General features: G+C 31.6%; 4 protein-coding genes across 4 annotated transcripts; all 4 read left to right on the top strand.

Annotated features, from left to right (window-relative positions):
* The first annotated feature begins 86 nt into the window (after positions 1-86).
* LOC128393758 (putative uncharacterized protein DDB_G0286901) lies at positions 87-5,254 on the top strand. Its single transcript, XM_053353974.1, has 10 exons — positions 87-351; positions 736-1,017; positions 1,384-1,484; positions 1,555-1,719; positions 1,862-2,038; positions 2,311-3,044; positions 3,299-3,363; positions 3,462-3,572; positions 3,886-4,504; positions 4,627-5,254. Exons 1-10 carry the CDS (start codon positions 309-311, stop codon positions 5,252-5,254), a joined length of 2,925 nt encoding a protein of 974 aa, XP_053209949.1. The 5' UTR covers positions 87-308.
* Positions 5,255-5,261: 7 nt separating this feature from the next.
* Positions 5,262-6,618, top strand: LOC128393773 (putative uncharacterized protein DDB_G0277255; the record flags this gene model as incomplete). The annotated part of the gene is made up of 1 exon (XM_053353986.1): positions 5,262-6,618. A coding segment is annotated over one exon (606 nt), but the record flags the coding sequence as incomplete, so codon positions are not given.
* LOC128393778 (uncharacterized protein DDB_G0271670-like) lies at positions 5,980-6,393 on the top strand. The gene has a single exon (XM_053353989.1). The coding sequence runs from the start codon at positions 5,980-5,982 to the stop codon at positions 6,391-6,393; it is 414 nt and encodes a 137-aa protein (XP_053209964.1).
* Positions 6,619-7,854: 1,236 nt separating the features above from the next.
* On the top strand, positions 7,855-11,632 carry LOC128393765 (casein kinase I). The gene is made up of 4 exons (XM_053353979.1): positions 7,855-8,145; positions 8,586-8,935; positions 9,888-10,055; positions 10,353-11,632. Exons 1-4 carry the CDS (start codon positions 7,916-7,918, stop codon positions 10,583-10,585), a joined length of 981 nt encoding a protein of 326 aa, XP_053209954.1. The 5' UTR covers positions 7,855-7,915; the 3' UTR covers positions 10,586-11,632.
* The last annotated feature ends 249 nt before the right edge of the window (positions 11,633-11,881 follow it).

Genomic DNA, 11,881 nt, shown 5'->3' with positions numbered 1-11,881 from the left:
CCGAACTCGTTACCATGGTGATTGGAATTAGAAAAAAATGAAAGAGAAAAGCAGAAAATGAAGGCGTAGTTAGAAAAGAAAGAGATTCTTCTTGATCAATTTTCTTCTGTCTTTTGGTGATGAGGTTTTGAATTAGAATGAGAACTGAATTAAATGTTAATTGAACATTTTTCTTTTTTAATTTTTCTTTTTTCTCTTTTTTTGTTCGTCTTTGTGTGTATGTGTGATGGTAGCGCTATTGTTTACTGATCTCTAGTGGTTAGTTGGTTATTCGATTTTCATTTTGATCGATATTTGTTGGTGGGAAAATGTCTGGACAAATTAATTCCTATTATGATGATGTTAAAAAAGGTTTGTATGTTTTTATGTGTATTAACCAAATTGAAACATTTTCTCTTTCTCTTTAATCTTTCCCTGCGTTTTCATGAAACCAATGTTGTTTTCAACAAAATGTTCTCTTTCTCTTTTTACTCTTTCTCCTTTATTTATCTCTTTTATCTTCTATCTTCTTCTCTTCTTCTTCTTCTTCTATCTTTCTCATGTTCTTTCCTCTCTATTTCCCCTTAAAGCACATATACATCCGTGATTAGTGTGTGTGTGTATTTGTGAGTTGGTTTTACTATCTTTGGTTACATTTGTGTATTTTAACCTTAGATTTCCTTTTGGTTGGGTTTAGTCTTTCGCATCTAACCCTTGAATTGTGCTTTGGTTTTTTTGTTTTAAAAATATTTTTAGATGATCATCAGCGACAACAATCTCAGCAGGAACAACTCCGACAAGAAGAAGTTAAACAGGACATAATGGAAGCTTGTGAGGAAAGTATTCCTGTCGATAGGCTTAAAGTGATGTTGAAAAATCAATTGGAATATTATTTTTCAAGTGAAAATTTATTTCGCGATTCTTATTTAAAATCTCAAATGGACTCTGATCAATATGTTCCAATCAGCACCGTTGCCAATTTTGATCAAATCAAAAAGTTAACCCGTGATATTGAACTTATAGTAAATGTCCTTAAAGGTAAGAAAAGAATAAGTAAAAAAAGTAGAGATTAGATTTTCTGTTTGTTTCTCCTTTACAAATCCTGAGGGTGAAAGAAAAGAAAATCTTGTTTTCATTTTTTTTTAGAATTTTGTTGAAATTTTTCATCTCATTTTTTTGTCTTTTTTTATCTGTCTCTTTCTGTCTCTCTCTGTCTGTTTCTGTCTCTGTTTCTATTTTTCTCTTTAACTCTCTTTTTTTTATCATTTCATTTATTTCTTCATTTATTTTTCATTTCTTATCTTTTGGTTTTTAAAACGTAAAAAAACAAAGCACTAATTTTGAATATTTATTTTCTTGTCTTCTCTTTCTCTTGCTCTCTTGTTCTCTCTTTCTTCTCTATAGAATCACAATGTACAAGTGGACGAAAGTGGTCAAAAGTGAGACCAGTAAGCAAAAGATGTGTTCTTATATTAAGAGAAATACCTGAATCAACCCCTGTAAATGTAAGATGATAATAATAATAGAATGGTGATGAAAAATGTTGATATTAATTATCTTATTTATCTATATTAGGATGTACAAAATCTATTTAATGGTAAAGATTGTCCAAAATATGTGTCCTGTGAATTTGCCCACAACAATAGTTGGTATGTTTCCTTTGAATCAGACGAAGACGCTCAACGAGCTTACAGATATTTACGAGAAGATGTTCAAACATTTCAAGGTAAACCGATAATGGTGAGTATCTATTTACAATTCGTTCTCTTATTATTAATATAATTATTAATATAATTATTATAATTATTTATTATTATTTATAATTATTAAAGTAATTGATTATTGATTGTTAAATTAAATGAAATATTTTTCGCTTTATTAGGCTCGAATTAAGGCTAAACCAGTGATATCGAGTTATACATCATTTAAGAATGGAATTGAGTCAAATATTGGATATGAAGTAGCCTTACCTACAATGGAAAGTCCAGTTGATGCAAATAGTATTTTCAATCCAGCATTGGCAACACAAACTCATCCAGCTTATCAAGCAATTCCACCAGTATGTTCACTTACCTTTAATTTATCCTTTTAATAGATACAATATGTTGATTATAATCATGTTACTTCTGTTTTGGTTTATGTTGATGTTGATGTTGTTTTTTTTTTGATATTGTTGTGGATACTTGGATGATGAGAATGATGGTGATGAAATCTTATGATTTCATGTTATTAACGTATCACATGAGTATAACCTGAATCTTTAAATGCTTATTAATCTTGAATTAACGAATTAATATTTGAAACACTTTGATTTGTTTTTTTTCTCAATAGATTTTTCCAACTCTATTTACACCACCGACTACTATGCTTCACACATATCCTCCCCCAACAACTGCTCAATGTTATGATTTAAGTACTGTATTCACTTTAAATGGCCTATCTCCACATGCTGCTTTCAAACCAGTCCACAATAATAGACCCAACTGCCCGCCTTATGTATATCGAAACTCAAGGAAAAACAACAATAATAATCACTCTCATCACAGCCACAATCATAATCATAATCCTAATCATCATAATCATCATAATCATAATCAAAATCATAACCCAAACCATAACCAGCATCAACATCAGCACCAACACCAACACCAACATCAGAATCCGAATCACAATCAAAATCAAAATCATGGTATCACCAATAAAAATAATCCAAATAATCCAAACAATAATAACAGCAACAACTCCTCCAATAATCATGCCAATAGTAATACCAATATGAATAACAATCATCCAAATACCAATAATTATACTTCATCTATGCGATATTCTAATGCTAATGCTGATGTCGTTGTTGTGAGTGGTGGTGGTGGTGATGGGAATGGAAATGGAAATGGGAATGAAGGTGTTGGTGTTGAATCAACTTCCGTTGCTTCAATAGCCTCTGTATCAACATCACCGAATACAATTTGTGAAAATGAGACACAGAATCAATTGGTTAAATCTAGTGAAGAGAATACAGATTGTAATATAACATTGAATCAAGGAGCGAGTTCTTCATCTTATAAGTAAGTGATGTTTTTGGAATATACCCAATGTACAATATGTACGAATTGTGTTGGAAGATTTTCTTTCCAATTACCAAGCTAATCAATATCTTTGTTTTTTCCATGAATGAAATAATCTAAATTTTTGTCTTACTTTTCTCTCTCTCTCTCTCTCTCTTTCTCTTCCTTCTCTTTCCTTCTCTTTCCTTTTCTCTTTCTTTTTCTGTATTCCTCTTTCTTGCTTTTTCCTTTTCCTTTTCCTTCTATTTAAATAGATCGGGTAACAAAACTAATCAATCTGCTGGTGATAAAAGATCCAGATTTTCAGGTAAAAGTGGTGGTTAGTATTAATATATCATCATCATTCAATGCTTATTGTTATCATTTATTTATTTAATTCATTAATTAATGAAATGTTCAATTTGATTTGATAATTAGATTCAAGATCATCCAATTCATCTGTTAATCATGATGATGGACATTGGAATCATTCGAATTCGTATGGATCAGGATATTATCATGGAAATAGAGGGAGAAGGAATTATAATCGTAAGATTTTTAAATGTTTGATTTACTATTTGTATCATTCACATGTAATTATGTTTATTGAGAAGTTGGTTTAGTTTTCTCATCTCCTGTATTTGTATGTGTGTGTGTGTGTGTGTAGTGTCTGCCTTGTTTCCATTAGCAATGTGCCTTTAAATAAGTTATTTTTGTCATGTCAAATACCTTTTTTAACATCTTCTTCTCTAAACCTCCTTGGTCTTAAAATATTTTTTTTCTCCTAATTTCGGTTTCTCATAATTTTTCTTTTCTTTTTTTTCTTTTTCTTTCCGTTTCTTTTTTTTTGTTTCTCTCTTAGGCTCTGATAATCGAGATAAACAAGTGTCTTATGATAATGGCCTGAGATCATCAAATCAAGGATTTCATGGTTATCATGATGATAATAATAACTCTACTGGTGTTGTAGGTTATGTTGCACATGGTGGAAATCAACACAACATTAGCAACAATGGTAGTGTTGTTGTTATCGGTGGTGGTGTTGTGGGAGCTGTTGGTGGAAGTATTATTCCTGGAGGATCAGTTGTCGGTGTCGGTGGTGGTGTTAGCAGTGTTGGAAGTGGTGTTGGTGTTGGTAACAATGGTGGAAATGGTGGAAGTGGAAACGGATTATCTACACGAGGAAACAAAGGTGGTAATAGAAGGCGAAGAAATGTCGATGGAGATAATAGTAATAGTAATAGTAATGAAGTTGGATCTTCTAATTATGCCAATGGGAAACACAGCAATGGAAGAAATTATAATTATAACAAAGGAAATCGAAATAATAGTAAATTAAAAGAAGAGAATCGAGAAGATAAAGTTACTATAGATTTTGATTTGGGTGCAGCGGCTTTTCCGCCTTTACCGGGTCTTGATGATGGATCAATTTCGTCAAAAAATGACAACAACTCAATTAACACTGGAGAAAATAATATTCCGTAAGTAGTAAATAGTAACGATGATTATTTTAGTATAAATATTTGGTAGTATTTGGTAATATTTTGATTTGTTGATTGTTTTGGAATATTAATTTGGTTTATTTTTTTCTATGTGTTTTCAGGGACCAAACTAATTCAACAACAACAGTTATTGCTACAACTGCAACAACTACAACACTGTCAATAAATACTGATTCTAATATTAAAGAATCTTCTGTGATCAAATCTACTGGTAGTGTAAATTGTAATAATAATAACGGGTCTTTAGCTGATGTCGTAAGAGGCACAATGAAATTTAACAAGAATCAAGCATGGAGACCACTTGATGGACCACCGTTAGTTTCTACATCGCCTGGAACAGTAGTTAAATCAGTTGATATGAAAGCTGGTGCTAAACATCAACAACAACAACAACCACAAGGTCAAGGGAATAATAAGAAAGGTGGTGATAGTCGGACCAATACTGTTGGTGGTGGTGGAAGTAAAAAAGAAAGTGATGATAAACTCAAGAATGGCGACAAAAGCAATGTTGATAATAGTAGTGCAACTTTAAATGGTAATGTTAAAATATCATCAGTATCAACAGTCTCAACAGCATTAGCTTCATCATCATCTTCCCCATTACAATCATCTTTATCACCTCCTTCATCATCGTCATCATTATCTTCTCAATCACCTAAAAACCTTAAAGATGCAAATGTATCCAATTCAAATGTTACTACTACAACTATAAATTCAACTCAAAAGTAACGTAGTAGAAGTATTATCAAAATCTACAAAGAAAGATGATCCAGAAACAAAAGTAGTTGCTGTTACTTCAAGTGCAAAATCACCAATCACATGCAATCAAGGAAATAGTAACACTAACAACAACATTAATAATAATAATAATAATAATTCAAACTGTTCTCTTGTTACTTCATCATCTTCAAAAGTATCTACTGATTCTACAAAATCTGCCTCTGTCTCATCATCAGTAACATCTCCATCTTCGTCTTCATCTTCATCTTCATCATCATCCACATGTTCAACTACAACTTCAGTATCATCGACGTCTTTTGCTACAAAAGCAGCAACAGCGATCCAATCACCACCAACATTATCTTCATCGTCTTCATCACCACCTTCATCTGCATCATCTTCATCTTCATCTCGATCTCCGAATGTTCCAAACCTCGATTCAAACAGTTGTGATATTGATAATGATAATTCAAGTCATTTCAAAGTGCCGAAAAGTCCTCTTACTAAATCAAGTCCGCGCCAAACTAAAAATAATAATAATATTGTTAATAATAATAATAATAATAATAATAGTAATAACGATAACATAATGGAAATAACTCTAAAAGGAAAATATTACTAATAATCACAATGAAAATGTTAATAATAATACCAACAGTATCTGCAACAACAACAACAACAAAAGCAACTCAAACTCAAACTCAAATTCGAGTTCAAACTCGAATTCAAACCACATGAATAGTCCTAAAAGTGGTGAAAGTAAAGATGATCATCCAACGAGTTTCGTAAAAGCAGTTTCGTCTTCTTCATCTAAAGCTGATCGAAATTCAAAAGACAAAAGCAAAGTCTCAACAGTTAAAAGTGAAAAAGCATGTAATGGAATTGTCTCTTCATCGTCATCGTCATCACCTCCTTCGTCAACGAAAACAACAACAACATCGACAAGCAATTCAAAGCTCAACAATAAAATGAATTCTAAATCTAGTGGTGATAAAAAGGAAGATTCAGATCGACCAGATTCTCATGAAGAAGATGAAGGTATTAATTTGGACGAATCGAGTCACAGTAATGGAAAAAAGTTGACCTTTGCTGAAGTTGCTCGTCGTTCTAAAGCAAAAGCGACCGCAGCAAGTGGAGTGGAAAAGTAATGACCAGAATTATTATGTATAAGTGGTTTATGCATATTATGTGTCATCATCAATGAACATTTTTGAACTTTTTGTTTGTTTGCGTTTTCCAAACAAATACAAATCATGGGAGAATCGTCATTCTCCTACAAACTAAATTACATTCATAATATTAATGAATATAATGAAAACAATACAATTAATGCTGATAATGATAATAATTATAAAGAAAAACAATAATGAAAGTATCAACATTACAATCATTATTGGCAAAAAAAGTTAATTCAATCGACCAAATTGATCTTACAAGAATTAAGTAACTACGATGGTTTATAATGAGATGCAATTTGTTAACAAATCATTAGTCTTCGTATTCTGACCTACCGAGACTAAATTTTCAGGTCACATCTTAAACCATTAGTTAATTTTTCTTGTATCAATTTGATTTCAAATCAGTTTTTCTCACTAGTTTTTCCTTTCTCTTTATCTTTACGTTAACAAGTTAATTTACAATTTAAATCAATGATCAAAAAGATATTTAATAAGAAATTAAAGATAAATATCATGATCTTGATTCTCTCTTCCTCATCATAGTAATCATCATCATATTATCAACATCAGATTATCAGTATCATATAATACACCAATTAACGATAATTAGATTAACTAACAAAAAATTAACCAAAAAATGTCAAAAAAAAGCTAAAAACAATCAAAGTAAAACTTAATTAACATTATTTTGTAACAGGGAGAAAACAAAAGCTAACTAATTGTACTACAAACATTCAGATGATTGACTAACAATCAATATAATATGTAATCAGTTAATTAAATTGTAACAATCAGTAATTAGACTTTTTTTCAATGATCATGTTAATATTATGATGGTGATTATGATTATTATTATTATTAATTATTAGCAGAAAATTCTGTCATCATTATCATTATTAAAAAATCTAATTGTTTATAAACAATTAGTCGAGAGATCGAAAGACTGAAAATTTTCGAGATAAAATGAAAGATACAATTAAAATAAACAACAACAACAACAACAACAAAAACAAAAACAATTTAAATTGTACTTCATTTGTCTAATAACCATCGACAATTTAATCAACAATTAAACACAAAGAAAAGAGATAAATAAAAAACGAAATTAAAATTTAAATCTCTTTTACAAATTGGAATCACAAAGAAAAAAACAACAACATATTGACTGTACAAACCTGAGCTTCATATCAACATAAACATAAACACATCTATATTTACCTTGCAATTTAAAAAGATTAACAAAAAAAATTAAAAAAAATTAAAAAATGAAAAGCAAATGAAATAAAAAAAAAATTAAATTGTTACAAAATGAAATTCCAAGTTTTTCTCAAATTTCGCGCGTTCCCTCGTCATGTACACTTTGGCCCACGAGATGGAGCCACTGGTGCGATGAACCGATTAACTGATAAACTGATTGTATTGTTCAATGACTCAACATTTCATCCTCACTCCATCATAGTAATAACAACAAGAGAGAAGACGTATTTTCATTATGGCCACTATAGCTAGTCGAAGTGATTTTATTGTTGGTTCCAAATATCGTTTAGTTAGAAAAATAGGTTCTGGTTCCTTTGGTGATATATATCTTGGAATAAATGTAACCAATGGTGAAGAAGTAGCCGTTAAATTGGAATCAATTAAAGCAAGACATCCTCAGCTCCTCTACGAATCTAAATTATATAGAGTATTGGCTGGTGGTGTAGGCATCCCACATATACGATGGTAAGACTGTTTTTCTTTCTTTCTACCTTTTTTCTCTTCTCTCTTTTGTTTTTCTCTTTCTTTCTATTTTTCTTTCTACCTTTTTTATTCTTCTTCTTCTTTCTTTATGTGTGTTTGGTGTTGTGTTGTGTGTGTGTGTTTGTGGTGTTACTTTCTACCTCTCTTTCTACTTTTTTTTTTCCTCACTCTCTTTGTGTTGTTTGGATGGATGGATGTGTTTGTATGTGTGTGTGTTTCTTTCTTTCTTGTTCTCTTTCTTTTTTCTGTCTTTTTTTTTACTAGTCTGTCTGTTGCCTTGTTCAACAGTCTCTCTTAGATTAAGGATCTCTCTTTCCATCCTTATATTTTGTTACATTTTTTTTCTCTCTTATTTCTTTCTCCCTCTTTCTCTTAACTTAATTGTTAATCTTTCTCCTTTTTTTATTACTCTTTACCTTCAGGTATGGCCAAGAACGAGATTACAATGTTCTAGTAATGGATCTGTTAGGTCCTTCTTTAGAGGATCTATTCAATTTCTGCTCCCGTCGTTTTACTATGAAAACTGTTCTAATGCTTGCTGATCAAATGATAGGAAGAATTGAGTTTGTGCACAACAAGAACTTCATTCATAGGGATATAAAACCTGATAATTTTCTTATGGGCATTGGTCGTCATTGTAATAAATTGTTTCTCATTGACTTTGGTTTGGCAAAAAAATATAGAGATAGCCGTTCTCGGCAACATATTGCTTACCGAGAAGACAAAAATTTGACGGGTACAGCTCGGTATGCCTCTATTAACGCTCACCTTGGTAAGTTGAATTGATCACAACGATAGAGAGAAAAACAAGCTATTTCAAAGCACAAGGTCTCACCGACGCTAAAACTGTTGATAGATGTGAATTTTATCATTGAAATTGTCAGCTCATCTTTATACTATTTTCTTTTTGTCTGTAACATATTAACTATGATATTGATAACAACTCATCGTTAGGAACAATGTCTTGCCAATATGTTTACTCCCAAAACACAAACAGAGTCAAAGGTTATTTCAAATTAGTTAAATTGTTAACCAATCATTATCTCTTAAACCAATCTGTCATTAGAAACAATTGTAATACTTTGTTTACCTTCTGCTGTTGATTTCATCACATTTACTTAAGATCAACTATAGTTATAGATTTACATTTGGTGTTATGATGTAATAGTTTGTATAGTGATGGTGTTTTTAATGGATTTTCCAGATATATTGGTTCTCAATCAGAATTCAACACATAGTATCAATTCTCATCTCCCTCTTAATTTTTCCATATTTCTCTCTCTCTCTCTCTCTCACACACACACACACTTATATTCCTCCTATCACTTTCTACCATAGACTTATGATGTACTCGTTTCATGCGATCATGTGTTATCATTCAACCATTCAAATGTTTGTTTTAATTCAATTGTTATTCAACTGTTTCTCTAATCACTGTTAATATGTTACCATTTTTTCATCCTCTCTCTCTCTCTCTCTCTCTCTCTCTCTCTCTCTCTCTCTCTCTCTTCTATCCTCTCTTTCTCTTTTTCCCCTCATTTTCTTTCTTTCTTCCTTTATCCCCCATCTCTTTCTCTATCTTTCTTTCTCTCATGTCCTTCCTCATCCATAGTTAATCTATAGCATTTGCAGGAAGACCCTTGTGCTTGTTTAGCTTTTGTTTGACTCTAAATGCTAACGAAACTAACTTTGGCCTTTTCCAAAATTTTCCTTACTCTTTTTAGGTATCGAGCAAAGTCGTAGAGATGATATGGAATCATTGGGCTATGTGCTAATGTATTTCAACCGAGGGTCACTTCCTTGGCAAGGTCTTAAGGCTGCCACTAAAAAGCAAAAATATGAAAAAATCTCTGAAAAAAAGATGTCAACGTCTATTGATATGCTATGTAAAGGTCAGTAGATTCAATTGATAGCTTACTAGCTATTTGTGTTTACTTCAATTCCGCTGTACATTTGGAGTCATATTCCTTTAAATTTTTGAAACAATTGAATGTGCGTGTGAACCTGTTAATCTTTTCACATCATCATTATCATCAACCACAACATCAACCCATTCACATTCAATTGATACTTGTTTGACCTTTTCAAATATTTGATGAAAAACCATTTACTTAACCTCTTTTTTTTCATCTTTTTTCTTTTTTCTCCTCTTTTTTTCCTCATCGTCATTAAATCCTTTTATCTTCCAGGTTTCCCAGCCGAGTTTTCTATGTATTTGTCTTATTGTCGAGGCTTACGATTTGAAGAGGCGCCCGATTACATGTATCTTCGTCAACTATTCCGCATACTATTTCGTACCTTAAACCACTCATATGATTATATTTTCGACTGGACAATGTTGAAGCAAAAAGCGGCTGCCACCATCGCTGGAGCATCTTCATCGCAAAATGTAACTGCAACTGGAGCCACGGGTGGCCGTTAGAGATGATTAAAACAAATTGTTTGAAGGAGAATCAAATCTGTAATCTGCTTAATAACATACAAACACACAAACACACTTGAATCCGATGTTACCATGTATAAACGAAAACAATATTGTATTCACAATTGTAATCAACTTCTTTCTCAACTCTCTCTCTCTCTTTCTCCTCTTTTTCTCTATCTTTTTCTCGACTATCTATCCCATAGTCACACAAACCACACACCACACTACACATACAAACATAAACACACCAACAGGATAAACAAAAAACACTATGTGCTTCAGCTCATCTTGGTAGATTTGAATGAAAACAAAATCTATTACTACACCAACACAATAGCCATCTTCAAAAAACAAAATTAAAACCAGTGAGCACGCATCTTCATCATATTATCATCGTTACCTTTTCATCACAATTATCATCAACCAACCAACAACCAGCAACAACAAGCAAACAAACAACTTTAAGTTTGAATTTTTTTTCTCTTCATTTCTATTTTCTCTCACTTCTCTTTTGAGAGTGATTAAATGCTTTTCAAGATAACACAAAATCAAATAATCTTTTCGTTTTATCATCCATTTTCGTTCTCTCTCCCTCTCCCTCTCCATCTCTCTCTCTCTCTCTCTCTTTCCTTGCCTCTCTCGCTCTTTCTCTTTCTCTTCCTCTTTCTCTACATCAAACATCATATACATTTTTTCATCAACCATCTCCATCGATTTCATCAAGATATAAATGCACATCATCTTCATCCTTCATCACCGTCTCATGATCAACGTACCAACATCATCAACAACTATGGATCCTAAAACAAAAAAAACTGATCACATTAACAAATTATGTGTCTCACTAACATCAAACCATCAAAATCCTCAAAAAATAGATAAACAAACTAAATTATTGATACTATCACAGTGATGATGATAATTATGATGATAATGATGATGGTGATTATTATTATTATTATTGCTTATTATACTTGTTCTCTCTCTCTCTCTTGGCTGTTGCCAATTAATAATAATAATAATAATTGATTCTGATGCCTCTTAGCAATGTTTCCAATTATCATTACTTTTTTACCTTAATCATGTTTATGCTGCTTCGCCTCCTCAACTACCCAAAAACGTTATCATTTTACAATTGAATTAAATTGCTGATTGATTGTTGTGATTTCGTTCCTGAATTGGTTCATACAGAAAAATTGAAATCAATTAATCATTGACCTTCTTCTGCTAAAACCACCAATCAACCAATTAAATTGTGATCATCAATTCAACTCTTTCATTCAACAATGATCA

Source organism: Panonychus citri, unplaced genomic scaffold (genome assembly GCF_014898815.1).
Source record: "Panonychus citri isolate SS breed McGregor unplaced genomic scaffold, ASM1489881v1 Contig00138, whole genome shotgun sequence".
Classification (NCBI taxonomy): domain Eukaryota; kingdom Metazoa; phylum Arthropoda; class Arachnida; order Trombidiformes; family Tetranychidae; genus Panonychus; species Panonychus citri.
The sequence above is the reverse complement of the archived record's forward strand: the minus strand, read 5'-3'. Positions and strand labels throughout refer to the sequence as shown.

Excerpts from the sequence above, each read along its gene's own strand:
- LOC128393778 (XM_053353989.1), top strand. The coding sequence starts at position 5,980 with ATGAATAGTCCTAAAAGTGGTGAAAGTAAAGATGATCATCCAACGAGT.
- LOC128393765 (XM_053353979.1), top strand. The coding sequence starts at position 7,916 with ATGGCCACTATAGCTAGTCGAAGTGATTTTATTGTTGGTTCCAAATAT. Across the intron at positions 8,146-8,585 it reads GGCATCCCACATATACGATG|GTATGGCCAAGAACGAGATT; the intron begins GTAAGACTGTTT and ends CTTTACCTTCAG. Across the intron at positions 8,936-9,887 it reads CTCTATTAACGCTCACCTTG|GTATCGAGCAAAGTCGTAGA; the intron begins GTAAGTTGAATT and ends TACTCTTTTTAG.
- LOC128393758 (XM_053353974.1), top strand. The coding sequence starts at position 309 with ATGTCTGGACAAATTAATTCCTATTATGATGATGTTAAAAAAG. Across the intron at positions 352-735 it reads TTATGATGATGTTAAAAAAG|ATGATCATCAGCGACAACAA; the intron begins GTTTGTATGTTT and ends AAATATTTTTAG. Across the intron at positions 2,039-2,310 it reads CTTATCAAGCAATTCCACCA|ATTTTTCCAACTCTATTTAC; the intron begins GTATGTTCACTT and ends TTTTCTCAATAG.